The sequence below is a fragment of the Cyanistes caeruleus genome, unplaced genomic scaffold (genome assembly GCF_971803275.1).
Source record: "Cyanistes caeruleus unplaced genomic scaffold, bCyaCae1.hap1.1 HAP1_SCAFFOLD_213, whole genome shotgun sequence".
In the NCBI taxonomy this organism is placed as follows: domain Eukaryota; kingdom Metazoa; phylum Chordata; class Aves; order Passeriformes; family Paridae; genus Cyanistes; species Cyanistes caeruleus.
Genome location: NW_028255999.1, coordinates 57,140 through 76,314, shown reverse-complemented (window position 1 = coordinate 76,314; position 19,175 = coordinate 57,140). Strand labels below are relative to the sequence as shown.

General features: G+C 52.7%; 2 protein-coding genes across 2 annotated transcripts; both read right to left on the bottom strand.

Moving 5' to 3' along the window:
* Window positions 1-3,450: 3,450 nt before the first annotated feature.
* Window positions 3,451-8,497, bottom strand: LOC147645605 (uncharacterized). Its single transcript, XM_086874424.1, has 4 exons — window positions 8,419-8,497; window positions 8,148-8,238; window positions 5,201-7,707; window positions 3,451-5,160 (listed from the first exon to the last, which is right to left on the bottom strand). Exon 3 carries the CDS (start codon window positions 6,991-6,993, stop codon window positions 5,386-5,388), a length of 1,608 nt encoding a protein of 535 aa, XP_086730550.1. The 5' UTR covers window positions 6,994-7,707; window positions 8,148-8,238; window positions 8,419-8,497; the 3' UTR covers window positions 3,451-5,160; window positions 5,201-5,385.
* A 421-nt stretch (window positions 8,498-8,918) lies between these two features.
* LOC147645604 (serine/threonine-protein kinase pim-1-like) lies at window positions 8,919-11,843 on the bottom strand. The gene is made up of 7 exons (XM_086874428.1): window positions 11,747-11,843; window positions 11,229-11,335; window positions 11,074-11,124; window positions 10,503-10,869; window positions 9,713-9,889; window positions 9,325-9,478; window positions 8,919-9,087 (listed from the first exon to the last, which is right to left on the bottom strand). The coding sequence occupies exons 1-6, from the start codon at window positions 11,841-11,843 to the stop codon at window positions 9,372-9,374; spliced, it is 906 nt and encodes a 301-aa protein (XP_086730554.1). The 3' UTR covers window positions 8,919-9,087; window positions 9,325-9,371.
* Between the last annotated feature and the right edge of the window lie 7,332 nt (window positions 11,844-19,175).

Genomic DNA, 19,175 nt, shown 5'->3' with positions numbered 1-19,175 from the left:
CGACCCATTTCAAGGATCATGCTTAACTGCTTTTTTTCCTAAGTAGCATAGGAAGTGAAAAGTTGGTGGGAACTGGGTCATGAATATGTATTTGTATTCAATACTTCTGTAAATAAAAAGCCTGTATTCACCTGTGCTTGGGGCCGTGTGTATTAAGGGGTGACCTGACACATCAGCCCAGTGCTGTGAATAAACATACACTTTTTAATCCTAAAACAGTTAAAGAGTCTTTGTCTGTCTCAGTTGGATATTGATACCAGATCATATCCATATTTTAGTAAATCAGCCTTAAAATGAATCCAAAAATTGCATGTGGAAAAAGGAAAAGAATTTGGGGGTTTGGGAAGAGTAGGATGGATTTTGTTAACAGCTAAGATAGGAAAAAGCACCAACAGAAGGAACAATTGTTTTTGGAACACTCCCATGTGGAGTGACAGAAGAAGGTTATAGTCTTGAGCTCAGATTTGTTTGTGCAAGTGAAACAACAAGAACAATGATGATAATGATTATAATAATGATGATAATGATGATTGATAATGATAATGATAATGATAATGATAATGATAATGATAATGATAATGATAATGATAATAATAATATAACACAATAATATATATTTATATACATAATTAAAAATTGATAATTTGAAATAATGTTGACAGTACTGATTTGTGAGCTTTGGCTGCTCACTGTAACACTAAGCACCCTACAAAAAAGGACTGGCAAAGACCCAAATGTCAGTGGTAAACTTTTGTGAATTGTATACATGGAATAAAGGAGGAAGGGGTGAAATTGGCTGTTTTTATAGGGTTTGGTGATACTATGATGCAGAATGCTTTGTCTGTTCCTGTGAAAAACACAGTGATTAAGACTGCTGGGTTTTTCATGTACCAGACTCTCTACAAGCTGCAGGATTGGTTGAACAGGTGACGGAGTTGTTAAAAGAGCAGTTGATAAAATGAGGAGATGGGAACCTGTCCTGGTGGAGAACCCATCTCCCAGATGTGTTCCATGCCCTTAACAATGGGCCCACTGGGGAAATGGAAACCCCTGGGTGTGCAGGGCTGCACCCAATTTGCAAACACAACCATGGACAGTGAGACTTGGACTGCCTGGGAAATTGTTCTGGGTGTGATGGCCCCTGACAGGGCCACCCCAGAGGCTGCAGGGCTGGACCTTCCTGCACTGGAATTAATTAGGAAAAAGCCAAAGCAAATGAAAGTTAACAATACAAGAACAGGAATTCAGATTCCTCCAGGATGCTTTGGTTTGGTAACTGCTCACTTGAGCTTGGCCTTGCAAAGTGTTGATGTCATGGGAGGAGGAATTGATGCAGATTATCAAGGAGAAATTGAAGTAAGTCTGTTAAACAATAATGAACAAGATTTTGTTTTCCAACCCCATGGCAGGGTATTATAGTTATTAATACTGCAGTTTTAAAAACAATTGTGAAAGAAGGAGATCCACCTCCAATCACCTCTGTTCATGGAGATCAAGAGTTTGGATGCAGCAGTCCTAATAATTGGTCCAGAGGCCAAATGGGCCTCCAGAGGCAGCTGAAGGAACAGCTCTGGGGAAAGACAACACTGTTTGAATCCTGAGACCTGGGCAGGAACAATGGGAATATGTCCCTGCAGCCAAGCGTTCTCTGACACAACAAGCTGATGTTATGGGATATTGTTTTACAGATGCTGCCAGAGCAAATTACCCTGTTTGCCCCAACGACCCCTTTGGAAAATGCTCTGATCCACGGGGCTCCATGTGAAGGCTGATGTGACACTGAGGGACTTCCACACCAATTCCAGCCAGGAGCCTGGGTGCCCGTCAGGGACTGGGACCTGGCACTTCTCCAGCCGAAGGGGAGAGGATCCCAATTTCCAGCTCCTGGCTGGAATTGGTGTGCAAGTCCCTCAGTGTCACATCAGCCTTCACATGGAGCCCTGTGGATCAGAGCATTTTCCAAAGGGGTCGTTGGGGCAAACAGGGAGATTTGCTCTGGCAGCATCTGTAAAACAATATTGACTTTTTCTGGCAGAGAACACTTGGCTGCAGGGATATATTCCCATTCTTCATGCTCAGGTTTCAGGATTCAACCAGTGTTGTCTTTCCCCAGAGCTGTTCCTTCATCTGCCTCTGGAGGGCCATTTGGCCTCTGGACCCACACTCTGGCTCCATTATTAGGACTGCTGCATCCAAACCTTTTATCTCCACAAACAGTGCTGATTGGAGGTGGATCTCCTTCTTTCACAATCGTTTTTAAACTGCAACATCAGTATTTGTGATAACCTGTCATGGGGTTGAATAATCCAATCTTGTTCATTCATTTTTAACAGAATTTCTTTAATTTCTCCTTCATAATCTGCATCAATTCCTCCTCCCATGACATCAACACTTTGCAAGGCCAAGCTCAAGTGAGCAGTTACCAAACCAAAGCGTCCTGGAGGAATCTGAATTCCTGTTCTTGTATTGTTAACTTTCATTTGCTTTGGCTTTTTCCTAATTAATTCCAGTGCATGAAGGTCCAGCCTGCAGCCTCTGGGGTGGCCCTGTCAGGGGCCATCACACCCAGAACAATTTCCCAGGCAGTCCAAGTCTCACTGTCCATGGTTGTGTTTGCAAATTGGGTGCAGCCCTGCACACCCAGGGGTTTCCATTTCCCCAGTGGGCCCATTGTTAAGGGCATGGAACACATCTGGGAGATGGGTTCTCCACCAGGACAGGTTCCCATCTCCTCATTTTATCAACTGCTCTTTTAACAATTCCTTCACCTGTTCAACCAGTCCTGCAGCATGTAGAGAGTCTGGTACATGAAAAACCCAGCAGTCTTAATCAGTGTGCTTTTCACAGGAACAGACAAAGCATTCTGCATCATAGTATCAACAAACCCTATAAAAATAGCCAGTTTTATCCCTTCCTCCTTTATTCCTTGTATACAATTCACAAAAGTTTACCATTGACATTTGGGTCTTTGCCAGTTCTTTTTTGTAGGGTATTTAGTGTTACAGTGAGCAGCTAAAGCTCACAAATTGGTATTTTCAGCATTATTTCACATTATTGAGTTTTGGTTATATATATAAATATATATTATTGTGTTGTTATTGTTATTGTTATTATGTTACTTGCACAAACAAACCTGAGCTCAAGACTAAAACCTTTTTCTGTACCTTCATGTGGGAGCATTCCAAAAAACAACTGTTCCTTCCGTTGGTGCTGTTAAGAAAATCCATCCTTGTCTTCCCAAACCCACAAGTTCTTTTCCTTTTTCCATATGCAATGTTTGGATGCATTTTAAGACATCCTGTGGTTCAGCCTCTTTTAACCGACTGCCCCACTGCTCGCACGGTGCTCCCACCTCAGCCCCACTCCAGAGCCAGTGAACTCTGGGGAGGGCTTCCCTTCTGGGAATTTGAGATGGGACTGATTCCTTACATTTACATTTAAAAAGTGATATTTTGTTGTGATCTGGCCAGACTTTGCCAATTTGGTTTCACCAGTGGGCAGGGTCAGCACCAAAGGCACCAACACCACCTGAAGGAATCAGTGTCACTTACTGCAGCTCCAAGCAGCAAAGGATCACAAAAGGAGCAGCTCTGCAATGCACCCAATCATCACTGCCAAAGATTGCCTGCAGGCATTAACAAAGATCCAGTTCCCCTCAGACTTTGCCATCCCCAGATCCACCCATCAGCTGGGGAAGCTGTCACAGCCAAGGACTGGAGAGCCACTCCTGGACACTGGGAAATCCTGCAGGTGCCTCCAGCCACAGGTGAGGCTCAACCCCGGCTGTGAGAGAGGGCCCAGCTTTGATAGTGCTGAGTGAACAAACTGACAGCACTTCTGCTGTGGGAACATCTGGTTTCATCCTCCTCTTGCGTCCCTACCAAAGCCTGGCCAGGCCTCAAGGAGGAACCAAGGGAGTTGACTCTGTCCATACACCCCAAACAAGGCCAGATGTCAGATTGAATGGCCTTGTCTGGCTTCTAAACACAGAAAGGTCAATCCATGTTTCATTGATGAGTGGATCCATCTATCACAGTGCTAATGACCATGCATATTTCAGTAATGAGCAGACAGACAGATAACCTCTGGTTGGAAGGTTCATCCAGAGGTCACCTTTGGCTCAGGGCCTGTTGTTCAGGCCTCACTCAGGGCCTGTTGTTCAGACCTTGGCACTTCAGGGACGAGGTTTAGTGCTGGGCTTGACACTGCTGGGTGACTGGCTGGACTGGATGAGCTCAGAGGCCTTTTCCAGCAAAATGGATTCTATAATTGCAGGATTCTATCTGCTGCATTCAGCTAGGTCCATTACTTAGCAGCATTACTTTGGCCCAAAAGCCCCCTCTTGCTCAGCTCTTGTGGCCTGAGGCTTCAGCTCCTTCAGCTCCTGGTGCTGAGCTGCTCACGCTGAACGAGACGACTCAGAGAGAAGAATACAGTTCATCCAATTCCTTCTGGGACACAGAGAGGGGAGGTGTGAAAACAGGAGCATTGTTTGGTGTGGCCTCTTCTCTGCCCTTCACACCTTTCAGGGCTTTGAACCAGCCAAGAGCTTTCTCCAGGAGTTCAATGAAGCAGCTGTTCCTGCTCCCAGGTCTGGCTCTTCCCAGTCTCTGACCTTGACTGCTTTTGTCCCTCTTGCTGTGCCCTCTGCTCCCCCAGGGCTCTGTGGCTGCTGCCCAGGACTGTGGGATTGGCACAGATCAAGGGGTCGAGCCCCTCCTTTCTGTGCCCTTGGAGCTGCCTGGTCACAGCAGCCTTTTCCATCTGGAAGCTCCACATGGAGAGGGAGTCCCCAGCTCTGTTCCTGGCGTAACATGCAGGAGCCCAGGTGCCTCAGGCTGCTGTGACACTGCTGCACAGGGAGGGAAGCATGGCAGAGGCTGCACTGAAAGTCAGCTCCATGTGCTGCTGTTGGTACTGCTGCGGGTGCTGGCACTGCTGATGATGGTGCTGGTGGTGGTGCTGGTGCTGGTGCTGCTGCTGGTGCTGGTCCTGCTTCTGGTGCTGGTGCTGCTGCTGCTCGTGCTGGTGGTGATGCTGGTGCTGGTGGTGGTGCTGCTGGCACTGCTGGTCCTGCTGCTGGTGCTGCTGATGCTGCTGCTGGCACTACTGGTGCTGCTTGTGCTGGTGTTGGTGCTGGTGACGATGGTGCTACTGGTGCTGCTGCCTCTGCTGCTGCTGGTACTGCTGGTGCTGCCACTGCTGCTGCTGCTGCTTCTGCTGGTGCTGGTACTGCTGGTGCTGCCACTGATGCTGCTAGTGGTGCTGCTGGTGCTGCTTCTTCTGGTGCTGCTGCTGCTGGTGCTTGTCCAGCCCCTGGTGCTGCTGCTGATGCCATGGCTGGTGCTGCTGCTGGTGCTGCTGGTGCTGATCCTGCCCCTGGTGCTACTGCTGGCGCTGGTGGTGCTGGTGCTGCTGCTGCTCGCACTGGTGGCAGTGCTGCTGCTGGTTCTGCTGGTGCTGCTGTGCTGCTGGTGCTGGTGCTGCCACTGATGCTGCTGGTGGTGATGCTGGTGCTGCAGGTGCTGCTGCTGCTGCTGTGCTGGTGCTGCTGGTGCTGGCACTGCTCGTGCTGCTGTTACTGGTGCTGCTGCTGCTGCTGGTGCTGGCACTGCTGGTGCTGCCACTGATGTTGCTGGTGGTGATGCTGGTGCTGCTGGTGCTGGTGCTGCTGTTGGTGCTGCTGCTGCTCCTGCCCCTGGTGCTACTGCTGGTGCTGGCGGTTCTGTTGCTGCTGGTGCTGCTGCTGGTGCTGCTGCTAGCACTGCTGGTGCTGGTGGTAGTGGTGCTGCTGCTGGTGCTGCTGGTACTGGTGCTGCTGGTGCTGCTGGTCCTGCTTCTGGTGCTGCTGCTGGTGCTGCTCTTGGTGTTGGTGGTGCTGTTGGTGGTGCTGCTGTTGTTGCTGCTGTTGTTGCTGCTGCCACTGATGCTGCTGGTGGTGCTGATGATGCTGCTTCTTCTGGTGCTGCTGCTGCTGGTGCTGGTCCAGCCCCTGGTGCTGCTGCTGATGCTATGGCTGGTGCTGCTGCTGGTGCTGCTGGTGCTGATCCTGACCCTGGTGCTACTGCTGGTGCTGGTGCTGCTGCTGCTGGCACTGGTGGTAGTGCTGCTGCTGGTTCTGCTGGTACTGCTGGTGCTGCTGGTCCTGGTGCTGCAGGTGATGCTGCTGGTGCTGCTGGTGCTGCTGGTGCTTCTGCTGCTGCTGCTGCTGGTGCTGGTGGTGCTGCTGCTGCTGCTGGTACTGGTGCAGGTGCTGCTGGTGCTGCTGCTGGCACTGCTGCTGGTGCTGCTGGCACTACTGGTACTGTTGCTGGTGCTGCTGCTGTTGCTGCTGCTGGTGGTGCTGGTGGTGGTGCTGCTGGTGGTGCTGCTGGTGGTGCTGCTGGTGATGCTGGTTCTGGTGCTGCTGGCACTGGTGGTGGTGGTGGTGCTGGTGCTGCTGGCACTGCTGCTGATGCTGCTGCTGGTGGTCGTGGTGCTGCTGCTGGTACTGGTGCTGGTGCTGCTGCTGGTGCTGCTGCTGCTGCTCGTGCTGGTGGTACTGCTGGTGAAGCTAGTGCTGGTCCTGTCCCTGGTGCTGCTGCCGCTGCTGGTTCTGCTGGTGCTGCTGGTGCTGCTGGTGCTGCTGGTGCTGGTGCTGCTGCTGCTGGTAGTGCTGCTGCTGCTGATGCTACTGCTGCTGGTACTGCTGCTGCTGGCACTGCTGGTGCTGTTGGTGCTGGTGCTGCTGGTCCTGCTGCTGCTGCTTCGGCTGCTGGTCGTGCTGCTGCTGGTGCTGCTTTTGGTGCTGGTGCTGCTGCTGCTGCTGTTGGTGCTGCTGGAGCTGGTTCTGCTGGTACTGCTGGTGCTGCTGCTGCTGCTGGTGCTGCTGGAGCTGGTGCTGCTGGAGCTGGTTCTGATGGTACTGCTGGTACTGCTGGTGCTGCTGGTGCTGCTGGTGCTGCTGGTGCTGATCCTGCCCCTGGTGCTGCTGCTCGTGCTGCTGCTGCTCATGCTGCTGGTGGTGCTGCTGCTGGCGCTGCTGGTGAAGCTGGTGCTGGTGGTGGTGCTGCTGCCGGTGCTGGTGGTGGTGCTGGTACTGCTGCTGCTGCTGCTGCTGCTCCTGCTGCTGGTGGTGCTGCTGCTGATGCTACTGCTGGTGCTGCTGGTGCTGCTGGTGCTGCTGCTGGTGGTGGTGCTGCTGCTGCGATCATATTTCCAGCACTGCCCCACACTGAGGGATCAGACCCAGGCACTGCTGCTGCTCCCTCGGGACCAGCCCCAGTTTGGTTGTTGCTGTCAGTGCCAGCAGAAGCCGTGGCTGGAGCAGCAGGTGCTGACAGTGCCCCAAGGCCCAGGGCTGGAGGGGTCCCTGGGCTGGGGCTGGGAGGGAGCTGCCCCTTGTTCTCCCTGTGCCTCACGCAGAGCTGGGCCGGGCACAAGTGGGGCAGCAGAGCCAACAGGGAGCCTGCAAGTCTCTTCCAGCCGTGCCTGCTCAGAGTTTGGCCTTGGAGCTTCAGGTGGGCAAAGGCAGCTGCTCTGCTCCCTCTGCGTGTCCCCGTGTTCAGCAGTGCTGCTCCATCAGTCTGTGCCCAGCAACGGGGAAAAGCCTCAGCCTTGCAGGGCCAGGAGCTGCTGGGCTCTGCCTGAGCAGCTCAGCCAGCGGGAAGGGAGCTGCTCCACACAGGAACCAGGAGCAAAGGACACTTCTTTTTCATAGCATGATTTCTGTTTTAAGGGGAAAAATGCGGAAAAATAAAAGAAAAAAAACTTCTATAAAATGTGAAAGATAAAAACAGAACCCAAGCGTACAGTGAAAAATCTTCTCTAACTTTGAATTAAGGCGTAATTGGTCTTTTGAAACATAAAACTCAGTTATTTACTTTGTAAATGTGCTGATGGCATGATGCATCTTACCGGCCTCAGGAACCTTTTTGAAAAAGTTGTTTGGGTTGGATTCCAATATTGTTATTTTAAATTGTGGTGAAATTGGAGTGAAGCAAGAAGAAAGTGTTTTGCGCCTTGCCAGCTCCAAGCAGCACTGGGAATCTAAACTCTGTCAAACCCCAAATCCTTTAGAAGATGCCCTTCCTTCTCACCCTGTGAATGAGCTGCACATTCCCTTTCAAACATTCAGGGGTTTCTTAAAGATGCAAAGTCCCACTTACAGCTTTTTGCTCTGGTTTGGAAGTGCAGAGGGGCAATTCTTCATCCATCAGCTCCAGACTGCACTGCCTCAGGAACACAGCAGTGGCACTTCTAGAGGAGGAAGAAAGTGCAATTGCACAATTGCAGCCAAAAAGAAAGGAAGAGTGGAACACAGAAAACATCCTGTGCAGATGCAGGCATTCAGCTGGGACTGTGGAGAGTTTGGGTCCTTGCCAATTGGATGTGTGTCCCTAAGTGCAATCTCTTGGCCTGCAGGAGAGTCTCACTCACCTGCAAAAGCAGAAAGCTCAGGCGGTGTGCTGGGAACGCGCTCGTGTGATGCAAAGCTGTCAGAGCAATGGGAGGGCAGGGTGAGCCCAGCTGTGCCTGGGGCTGAGCCCAGCAGAGCCCTGGCAGAGCCCAGAGCAGCCTCAGCATCCACAGAGCCTGGCTGCAAGGAGAGAAACCAGAAACCGCCCGTCAGCTGAAGGCTCCTGTCCCCTTGTCCCAGCCACCCGCGGTGCCCAGGCCATGCTGGCCGTGCTCAGAGCTGGGCCCAAAGCTGCCCATCACTGCTGCCTTTGGGAGCGGAGCAGGAGGGCAGGCCATGTGCCCAGCCTGCAGCCAGCCACGGCAGACCCAGCCCCTCAGCAGCTGTCCAGAGACAAAAAGCAGCTTGGCAGCCAACTGAAGAATTGCTTGCATCCACCCCAGCCAAGGGGGGAACCTTTGGTGCCTGGCCAGGCTGTGCCATGCCCAGATCTGGGAGCATCCCCTGGCTGTGGACTCACCTGCAAATTGGGCGTGGAGCAAGTCTTTGAAGAAGACATGCCAGAATTGAAATCCATCATCTTCAGCTGGCCAGCTGGAGGAAGAGATTGCCATCTTTGAGGTTGTCCTTGGTGTCTCCAGCAGCAGCCCCAGCTGGTAACAGCTTCTCCAGGGGCTCCTTCTCCTTGCCTAGGGGCCAGACCAGGCTGTCAGTGCTCTGCCCAGGGTCCCAGCCATCAGTGAAGCAGACAAGCAAAAGCATGGGGAATGGTGGCCACCAGTGCTTGCCACACCAGGTGTCCAGCTCAGCTCAAGCCCAAGAGCTGTGTGTTCCCTTCTGATGACCCCTGCTCAGAGCTACAGGCACAACAAAAACAGCCTGGTTTGCTTTGCCACCGATTGCCAAGAAATGTGTGGAGCTGTTACCTGCCAGGCCCCTGGATCCAACTGTGCATGTGGATCTCTCCCATCTCCTAGGGCAGATGAACAGCCTGCATCCAAGGATCGCGGAAAAGGTCTTCTAAGGATGGCCTGTCCGAGGGTTGCATGGACAAACACCTCTTAATAATATCTTGGCATTCTGAAGAGAGAAACCAGGAATCACCAGTCAGTTGGAGAAGTTGCCGCCCCCTTCCAGTGCCCAGGCCGTGCTGGGTGTGCCCAGAGCTGGGCCTCAACTTCCCCATGGATTCCCTGTCTGCAGGAGAGCAGGACATGTGCCACCTCCTCAGCAGCTGCCAGAGCAGGATGCTCATGAGCCCACAGCTGTCTCCCAAGCCTGGTGTTCCCCCTGTGCCCAGAGATGAGGATTCACCTTGGGAGAGCCGTCGTGGGAACAAGATCCGCCCCCAGATGATCTGCTGGCCCCTCATGAATGGGTGCTTCCCTATGACCAGCTGGTAGAGCAGGAGGCCCAGGGACCAGATTGTTGCTGCCTGGCCATGGTAGCGTTGCTGGTGGATCCACTCTGGTGGGCTGTAGGACAGGGTTCCTGTGGAACACAGATGGAGCTCATCAGGGGGATGCTGCTGCTCCCAGAGCCTGGCCCCAGCATCCCTGGGCATGTGGGGGCTGCCCCAGCAGCACACGGGGTGACCCACTGCCCTCTTGCCAGCACCTGGCACTTGGCTACAAACCCAGGGTTGGAAAAGAAGCCACTGCTGCTGGAAGAGGGCAGCAGAAGCACTGGGGAGGCCCAACCATGACAAGCAAATAAAAACCCACCCCGTGGTAGAGAAAACACACTCTCCTCCCTGCCTGCATGGCCTCCAAAACATTGTTAATAGGCCAAGGCAAACGTGGGGAGCAGAGGAGTTCAAGCCCTTCCTCGCTGACGCACTAAACTCTCTGGGGCATGGGGTCAGACCCCCGCCCTCTGCTACCCCCATGGGGGTTTTTGTCAGGCTGGCTGTCCCAGCCCCAGCCCAGGGCACAGTGGGTGCTGAAGGCTCTTGGCAGGGCTGGGAGCTGGCCCCACTCACACCCCCATCCAAATCAATTTGCCTCAAGCATTGATCCCATCCTGGCAGCATCACGGGGAATCCCCGGTGCCACAGCCAGGCCGGGCCATGAGATGGCCAGGAGCATCCCCTGCGAGGGCTCACCTGCAAACTGGGTGTAGGCTGTGTCTTGCAGGAAGGCGCCACAGCCAAAGTCGATCAATTTCAGCTGCCCAGTGGCCAGGTCGAGCAGGATGTTCTCTGGTTTTATGTCCCTGTGCAGGACCCCGCAGCTGCTGCAGTGCTGCACGGCCTCCAGCACCTGGCGAAAGAGCCCCCGCGCCTCCTCCTCTGGCAGGAACCTCCGCTCCGCCAGCAAATGCGAGAGGTCCTGGCACCGCTGTGGACGCTCCAACACTAACACGAAGCTGTCGGGGAGCTCAAGCCACTCCAGCAGCTGAATGACTGCAGCACAGCCAGAGGACACCCTGTCCAGCAGCACAATCTCCATGGGAGCACGGGTGCCGTCGGGCTGCGGGAGGAGCACGGTGCTGTCAGTGGGGCTGAGGCCGGGCCAGGGCTCTGGGACCCCTCAGCCAGCCCGGGATGCTCTGCACACCTCGCTCACCCCACGCCCGCTCTCCCCGCAGGGCTCTCGGCGGCTCCCACCCCGCCTGGCCCCGGCTCATCCCTGCCCGGCACGCCCCGGCTTCTGCCGCTGGCCCCGCACACTCACCAGCTCGCCCCAGAGCCGGACGCGATCCCGCGGCACACATTTGATGGCCACCTGCGAGCAAGGAGCAGCAGAGGCTTGAGCTCGCTGCCCGCCCCGCCGCGCCCCCGCCATCTCCTCCGCCCCCTCCTCCTCCTCCTCCTCTGCCCACCGCTCACCGGGGCGCCGTCCGAGAGTCGCGTGGCCGCGAAGACGCTGCCGAAGCCGCCGCGCCCCAGCAGCGGGCCCAGCTTGTAGCGCTGCTGCAGGGCCTCCTGCGCCTTCCCTGGGGGCGAGTCGCGGCCATCAGCGCTCGGCCCGGGGACAGGAACGGCCCCCGAGCGCTCCCCGAGCTCCCCGGGCCGGGCATCCGCAGGCGTTCCCTCATTGGAACGCGGCAGCGGCGGCTCGGGGCCAGCGGCCGCGCTGCTGAGCGGCGGAGCTCGGGCCGGGGAAGCCGCAGCGGAGGCGGCGGCAGCGGCCGCGCCGCCTGTGTCCTCCGCGGGCCCCGGGAGGAGCCGGGGGCAGGGCCGGGGTCGGGACCGGAGCTGGGGCCGGGACCGGAGCCTGCGTCGGGGCCGGGGCCGGGATCGGGCAAGGCGGAGCCAAAGGGCAGCGATTCCGCCCCAGCCCCAGGCAATGATGCCCGCCCAGCAGCGCCAGCGCCAGCACAGCCAGAGCCCAGCGGAGGCGAGACCACGGCGGGACGGCCGGGGCCGGGGTCGGGGCCGGGGCCGGGGCCGGGGCAACCCCGCCTGGGCCCGTGGGCGGGTCCGGGGGCGGGCCGGGGGCATGGCCCGGGCGGGTACGGGGAGAGGGAACCTGGAAAAGGGGGGGACGCAGGAAAAGGGAGACCCACAGAGAATGTGGGACAGTGGGAAAGGGAGAGGAGAGACAGAAAAGTGATAAATTTGATGCTTTCGCTGCTTCTACTGCTGCTGCTGCCGCCGCTGCTGCTGCTGCCGCTGCTGCCGCCGCTGCAACTGAAGCACCGGGACCGTTTGTCCCCGTGTCCGTTTGTCCGTTGCCCGCTCGGCCCCGGCCCGAGCCCCGCACTCCCCGGGCAGCCCCTGAGCCTGGCCAAAAACGGGAACTTTGCCGTGTTGAGCCAAGAGCCAGAGTCTTGACTCCTGCACAGGGGCACAGGAATGCCCTTGGCTGCTGCTGTGCCTTGTCCCTGCTGAGGGTCAGACACCGTCTGAGCACATTCCCTGAATGCAGAATTTGTACCCGACCCAAGCACTGCACTTGTGTCTCCAGCATTGCTTTCCAAGGAAAACAGGGCAAGGCAAACTGGGCATAGCTCATGGTATTTTACGGTGTCTAAAACTTGCCAAGTCTCAGATCTTAGAGGTGAGATCCATTTGGAATGAATGGGATGGAGAAAGTGCAAGATGGAAAAGGGGAACATAAAAATAGAGAATAGAGAAAAATAGAGAAAAATATATTGGTTGTTTCTTTTGATTTGATTTTCATTTCATAAAAATGTTGTTTCAATTTTCCCAGAATCTTCTCCACAGTCCCGTCTGTTCTTTCCAAAAACCTGTCCTGGAGAACAAGGCACAGCTCCTGTCACAAGATGTGCCCCCAGCTGCAGCTTCTCTTGGCTTCCCACACTGTGACTGCAGCACAACTCTTGCAGCAAAGCAGGACAAATATTTCAAGCACTTGACAACTTGTTCTTTCTTTTCCTTGTGCACTGGGGAGTTGTGCCATTGGTAAGGTTTTCACTGTTACTCTTCTAGACAAAGAAAACATGATGAGGTACCAGGAATTGTTAGGGAATACAAGCCTGGCTGAATGCGGAGAAAGAATCTCCAGGGTGTGCAGCCAGAAGTGGAGAGCTGATCATTCCAAATGCCCCATGGACATCTTGAAAGTGATCTGGAACATGAAGATTGGCTGACAGAGAGAGTTTGTTTCTGTGTTCAGTTTAGATGATTCTACATCTCTTGCACTGGTAGAAATCAAGAGCACAATCAGTGGATGATTAAGCATCAGAACATGATAAGCTGGACCTCTCTGGATGACAGAAAGAATGTGAAAAGGAGAAATGCAGGGAATGACTTGGTGAACTTTGTATATAAGAAGGTACATTTTTTCCTAATAATTTCCAATTCATTCCCTTTGTTTTATCCTTTTAAAAAGGCCAATTGCATCTCAGATTCCCCATGAAATGAGAAGCCTGAGCTTGTGGGACTGCCTGAAAGGTGCCCTGTTCCTTTTTCTTCTGCTGCTCCGTAGAAACAGTGAAGCGAGTTGGGGAGTTATGTTTTTTTTTCTCCTAGTCGATTTTTTCATTTTATTTGCCACTGTAAAGGCAATTTCTGTGATGGCCTCTGTCAGTTGATTCTATTTCAGCAGCAGCAGCAGCAACAGGGCTGTGTTTGAGCACTGCAAATGTGACCTGTGTGGCTTTAATTCTCTTTGATTTTGTGCTCAGGGAGTTGGGAGCATTTGGAGATCTACTACTCACGAGGCCTTTTTAACAAGCAGTCCGAGTTCCCTGTCAGAAAAGCACAGTGGGTCGCACTGATTGAAAGAGGCAATTGCAGCTGTACTGCTAAAATTCAAGTGGCAAGCAGAAGAGGGGCAAGAGCAGCCGGGATCTACAATTGCCAAGGCCAAGGCACCAACAGCCTCCTGCTGTCACCTCAGGGTGAGTAAAACAGCGCTGAAAACAGCGCTGGAACCCGATCCTTTCTTCCTCTGAAGGCTGGCTGAGGGCAGCAGAGGCGGGCCTGAGGAATCAGGGCTGTTTGTGGGGGATTGTTGCTGTAGTCCAGAATTGCCCTGGCAAAAGCCCTGGCAAGCCGAGGCAGGAGCAGGTGGGAAGGGCCGGCGCTGCTGCTGCTCGTGGCCGGGAGCCCCGGCCGGGCCGGGCCGGCGCCCGCTGCGCTGCGGCTGCTGCTGCTGCCAGAGCCGGGCGGGACTCGGGGACAGGGAATGGACACGGGGGGACAGCAAAGGCCTTGGGGGCTGCAGGGATGTTGGCACTGGGGCCAGCGCCTGCACAGAGCTTCAGCCCGCAATGAACCCCGAGGGAAACGCCGGGGAAAGGCTCCATTCAGCCTTTGTTTACTCGTCGCTATGAAGGGACCGAAATAAAAGGAGAAAGAGCAGGGCCTGACCCCTTCTCCTCTGGGAGGAGCCCCGCGCCTGGAGCTGAGAGGGGCCGTGAGGAAAAATGAGGGGCCATGAAGGGCTTTGAGAGGCCATGAGAGGCCATGAGAGGTTTTATGGGGCCCTGAGAAGTTCTATGGGGCCATGAGGGGCTGTGAGGGGCCATGAGGAGCCTCAGCCCTGGCAGGAGGGGGTCCCACCATGTTCCCAGGGCAGGGCCGCCGTGAGGGGCCGCGAGTGCAGACGTGGCAGCAGAGCGGGCTTGGGGCACCTCTGGGAGGGGATGAGACCCTTCCCCTGCTCCAAACCACACCAAACCCAGCATTAACAGGATTTTCCGTCTTTAGATTCCACTGGCAACTTGGAGTTGAGTGTACAGTTTAATTCTGGTGGGAAAAACAAGGGAATTTTCCCAGTGTGTGACATCCAGCCTTTTTTTTTCATGTCTAAGATTTAAAAGTCTTGACAATGAAAAGTAATACTAAAAAATAAAAATAATAGAAAGGGATTTAGTTTGTAATTCAGACAAAAGATGTTTCATCTTTTTCCAAGGTTCTGGTCCCCTTCCTCCAGGGTCATTTCCTTTACTCACCCACTTTCTAATAGGTAGAACGGAGTTAAGCACACAGGAAAAGACAACAGCTCCTGTTTCCAAGATTAGCAGCCACCACTCCAGAGACCCTGAATTGCCCCCAGGCACGTGTGTGCACTTGAAGGGTGAGCGGGTTTTGGGGACAGAGATCTCAAACTCCTTCTAAGGCTGTGAGAAACCCACAAGTGGCAAAGTATCATTGTGGGTCAGCTCCTGCTGAAATTCCATTCCCCCACACCCTCCAAATGGGCAGGCAGGGCTGGGCTCTGGCAGGGTTCAGTTTTGAGTGCCTTGTGCTCCCTGGCATGGAAGTGATCCTATGAACTCTGGTATTGATGGATTGTGGTATGGCTGCTGAAAGAGCGGGGGGAATCTCAGGAGACAGGAACGTCTCTTGTTCTCCCTTCTCCCTGCAGAACCCCCTCTCCAAAGAGAAATGCCTGTGTCGGGTTTCCATGAGACCCCTTCCATCAGGCCAGTGTTTGACCTACTGTGTGGTCTGCAGGAGCCAAAGCCAGAGGAGTCCCAATATCAGTCACCCCACGGTCCCAACACAGCAGGAGAAAGCACTGCTTGCAGTGGGGCTGCTGATCTGTGACCTGTCCTGGTTCCATCCACCCCACTCCTCTCAGCAACAGACACCAGAAGGATCCCAGGAAAGCCCCAGTGCTGTACCAGATGCCAGGAGCACTCCCTGCTGTGGCCTCAGGGATGCTGGGTGACCTCGTCAATGAGGATCTGTGGCTGGTGATGGAATGTGTGGATGGAGTGTGTGGATGGAGGTTGTTGGAGACACGCATGGGGCTGAAGGAGAGATGGCAGCTGTCAGTCGGGAGGGCAGGGACCCCGCTTGAGAGTCCATTGCCTTGGACACCCTCAGCCACAAGATGTCCAAGAAGTCACACAAGGCCTTGGCACTCTCAGCCTTCTTTCCCCCAAGTTCCAGCTTCATGTACAGTTACAGCAGAGAACGTTGCTTGTTTCTAGAACAAAGATCCCAGATGGAACAAGCCTTGCTGGTTTTAGTCAGAAGCATCAGTGACCAAAAGTTGTATTTCCTTTGGTTTGGTCACATCTTTGTTCATTCTCAGTGTTCAGGCTGGGCTGTGGGGTGTCCTCATTTGCTGCGTTTTCTGAGTTCCTCTTGGATCCTTTGAGCAATAGGTTGTGCCCTCTGAGGATCCTTTGTGCTCCTTGGTGACCCAGGAGAACCTTGCAGGCAATTTTTGGGGGAGCTGCTGCTGTGATGTCACAGGAACGTTGCCGTGTCCTTGTGGTGTTCTCGTTGCTGTGGGGCACAGAGGCCTCAGTGTCAGAGCGGCTCTGGGCACCTGCTCATTGTCTGAGGATCATCCTGCCCGAGGCATTCTCAGCAGCCAGCCCAGCCCCTGATGGGTGTTCTTCTGTCCTTGCAGGGGGACAGACAATCTGCAGTCATGTGCAGCACAGACAAAATGATCCAGCAAGCGCTTGCTGCAGTTTGCACTCTGGACTCTGTGGCTTCTTATGGGTATTTTTTAACTCACTGGGCCCCTAAGTCGAGGATTTCCCCAGGTGCACCATGTGTGCCTTTGGGATTGCTCTGGGCCTTTTGTTCATCCTTTGGAACGGAGGTGATTTTGAATGAAAATTGCCATTAAGATGCCATTTATTTGGGAGAGCTCCTGCCAACAACTTCTTAAAAAAGGGGTTGTTTGTAGCCAGCAGGGTGTGCACAGCATTTGGAATGGAGCCTTGGGGGGTTCTGTTCCCCAAGAGGAAAGTCTGTGGCAGCAGACTCTGGCACTCCCTCTGTTTGCTCGCCCAGCCAAAAACTGGACACAGCCTTATATTTTGTGCTGTTCTCTTGCTTCCTGTGTGATCCAAAAGGACTGTGGCTCCAGGAGGGAAGTTGTGAAAGTGAAATGCTCTCTCTTGGCATTAACTTCTTGTGTGGGATTTTCCAGCAGAGGCAGCTTTTTCTCCTAACAGCATCTGGTTCAGGTGAAGGTTCCCTCACACATGGATACTGGGAAGCTCCTTCTTCAGTGGGCAGGAAAAAAACCTTTGGTGTTCAGAGATCCCAGCTGTTCCTTTTCAACACCAGTATGAGCCCACTAAGCTCCAGTATGATCCTTGGATCATCCTGTCACATGGCAGCACTCCCAGGATGATCCCATTTGCCTCGGACTAGATCAACCCAGTCAGTCCCAGTATGATGCCGTTGGCTCCCAGCACGCTCCCAGTTGCTCCCAGTCACCCCCAGTATGGGGGATGATGTGCATGGTATGTTCCCAGTCATTCTCAGATACTCCCAGTATGAGTCCAGTCACTCCCAGTATGATCCAAAACTGGATTGCTGGGAGGCTTCATGGAATCCTGGAGACCATTGTGACACTCTAGGGCCCCATGGAACCGTGGTGACAGCAGGTTGGCTGGGAGTGTTGATGTGCTGCAGGGTAGGAGGGCTCTGCACAGGCAGCTGGACAGGCTGGATCCAGGGCCCAAACCCAACAAGGTGAGGTTTAACAAGCCCAAGTGTCGGGTCGTGCACTTTGGCCCCAACAACCCCTGCAGTGCTACAGGCTGGGGACAGAGTGGCTGGACAGCAGCCAGGAAGAAATGGACCTGGGGCACTGATGGACAGCAGGCTGGGCATGAGCCAGCAGTGTGCCCAGGTGGCCAAGAAGGCCAATGGCTTCTGGCCTGGATCAGGAACAGTGTGGCCAGCAGGAGCAGGGCAGGGATTCCTCCCCTCTACTCTGCACTGGTTGGGTAGCACCTCGAGTGCTGTATCCAGTTCTGGGCCCCCAATTTATTTAGGAATGCCATGGATGGGCTGGAGCATGTCCAGAGAAGGGCAACAAGGCTGGTGAGGAGTCTGGAGCACAAGTCCTGTAAGTGATAGTAAAAGGTCTCAAAATGTTAGAAAATCCAGGGACTTAGAAAGGAATTTAGGTTTGGAAAGGCCTTGGAAATGTAGGCCCTGGGAAATGTTAGGCCTTGTACTTGATAAAAATCAGGTCAAAACTGCACCTGTGTAATCAGTAGATGATGATGATACACTTGTTAGATATGATTGGATATAATTATTGTTTAAAGAACATGAAGAACAATGTTAGGGGGCTGGGGGGGATCAGGAGAAATCCATGCTTGGGTAAAAACAATGCATACGATAGAACAATGTAAGGTTAATAATTAATATGTAAGTTAAATAATGCTAGAGTATAAAACATGTTGACTTTAAAACCAAGATGGGTCAGATTTGGGTATGTGTACCCCTGACACTCAGATCTCTTAATAAAGCCCCTGCATATAATCATTTGTGATTATGTGTGTTCCTGAATGCTAACAATTTCATCAGATTTTACTGGAATTTTGTGAGATATTTCTGGAATGTTGTGGATTTTTGTGGAATTTTGTGGGATATTGAGGAGACTTGAAAATTTTTGAGGGATCTTTCTTAGATTTTGTGGAAATTTGTGGAGATTTTATGGGATGTTTCTGTAATTTGGGCGGGTTTTGAGAAGATTTACAAATTTTGTGGGATGTTTGTGGAATTTTGTGGGATTTTTTTGGATTGTTGTAGAATTTCCTAGAATTTTTGGGGATTTTGAAGAGACTTGAGGAATTTTGAAATATTTTTCTTAGATTGCGTTGAAATTTGCAAAGATTGTGTGGAATATTTCTGGAATTTGGTAGGGTTTTGAGAAGAGTTATGTAATTTGATAGGGTTTTTCTGGAATTTTGTGGATATTTTTTGAATGTTGAGGAATTTTCTGGAATTTGGTGAGATTTTGAAGAGACTTGAAGAATTTTGAGAAAATTTTCTTTGTGCGGAAATTTGTGGAGATTTTGTGGGATATTTCTGTAATTTGGTAGGGTTTTGAGAAGATTTTGGGAATTTTGTGAGATGTTTTTGGAAATTTGTAAGATTTTTTTGGAATGTTGAAGAATTTTCTAGAAATTTGTGGGATTTTGATGAGACTTGAAGAATTTTGAGGGATTTTTCTTAGATTGTGTGGAAATTTGTAAAGATTTTGTGGGATGTTTCTGGAATTTGGTAGGGTTTTGAGAAGATTTAGGGAGTTTCTTGGGATGTTTGTGGAATTTTATGGGATGTAGCTGGAATTTTTGTGGGGTGTTTTTGGAATTTTGTGGAATGTTTGTGGAATTTTGAAGGACTTTGAGAAGACGTGAAGCACTTTGAGGTATTTTTCTTAGATTGTGTGGAAATCTGTAATGATTTTGTGGGATGTTTGTGGAATTTGGTAGGGTTTTGAGAAGATTCAAGGAGGTTGTTGGAATGTTTGTGGAATTTGGTGGGTGGTTTATGGAATTTTGTGGGGGGTTTGTGGAATTTTGTGGGATGTAGCTAGAATTTTGTGGAATGTTTGTGGAATTTTGTGGAATGTTTGGGAAGTTTTGAAGG

Bases quoted from the DNA above. Each gene is read 5' to 3' on its own strand.
- LOC147645605 (XM_086874424.1), bottom strand. From the start codon at position 6,993: ATGAGCAGCAGCAGCACGAGCAGCAGCACCAGGGGCAGGATCAGCACC.
- LOC147645604 (XM_086874428.1), bottom strand. From the start codon at position 11,843: ATGCCCCCGGCCCGCCCCCGGACCCGCCCACGGGCCCAGGCGGGGTTG. The intron at 10,870-11,073 runs GTGAGTGTGCGG...CTCCTCCCGCAG, and splicing joins TCCGGCTCTGGGGCGAGCTG to CCCGACGGCACCCGTGCTCC. The intron at 9,479-9,712 runs GTGAATCCTCAT...TTCTCTCTTCAG, and splicing joins CCCACGACGGCTCTCCCAAG to AATGCCAAGATATTATTAAG.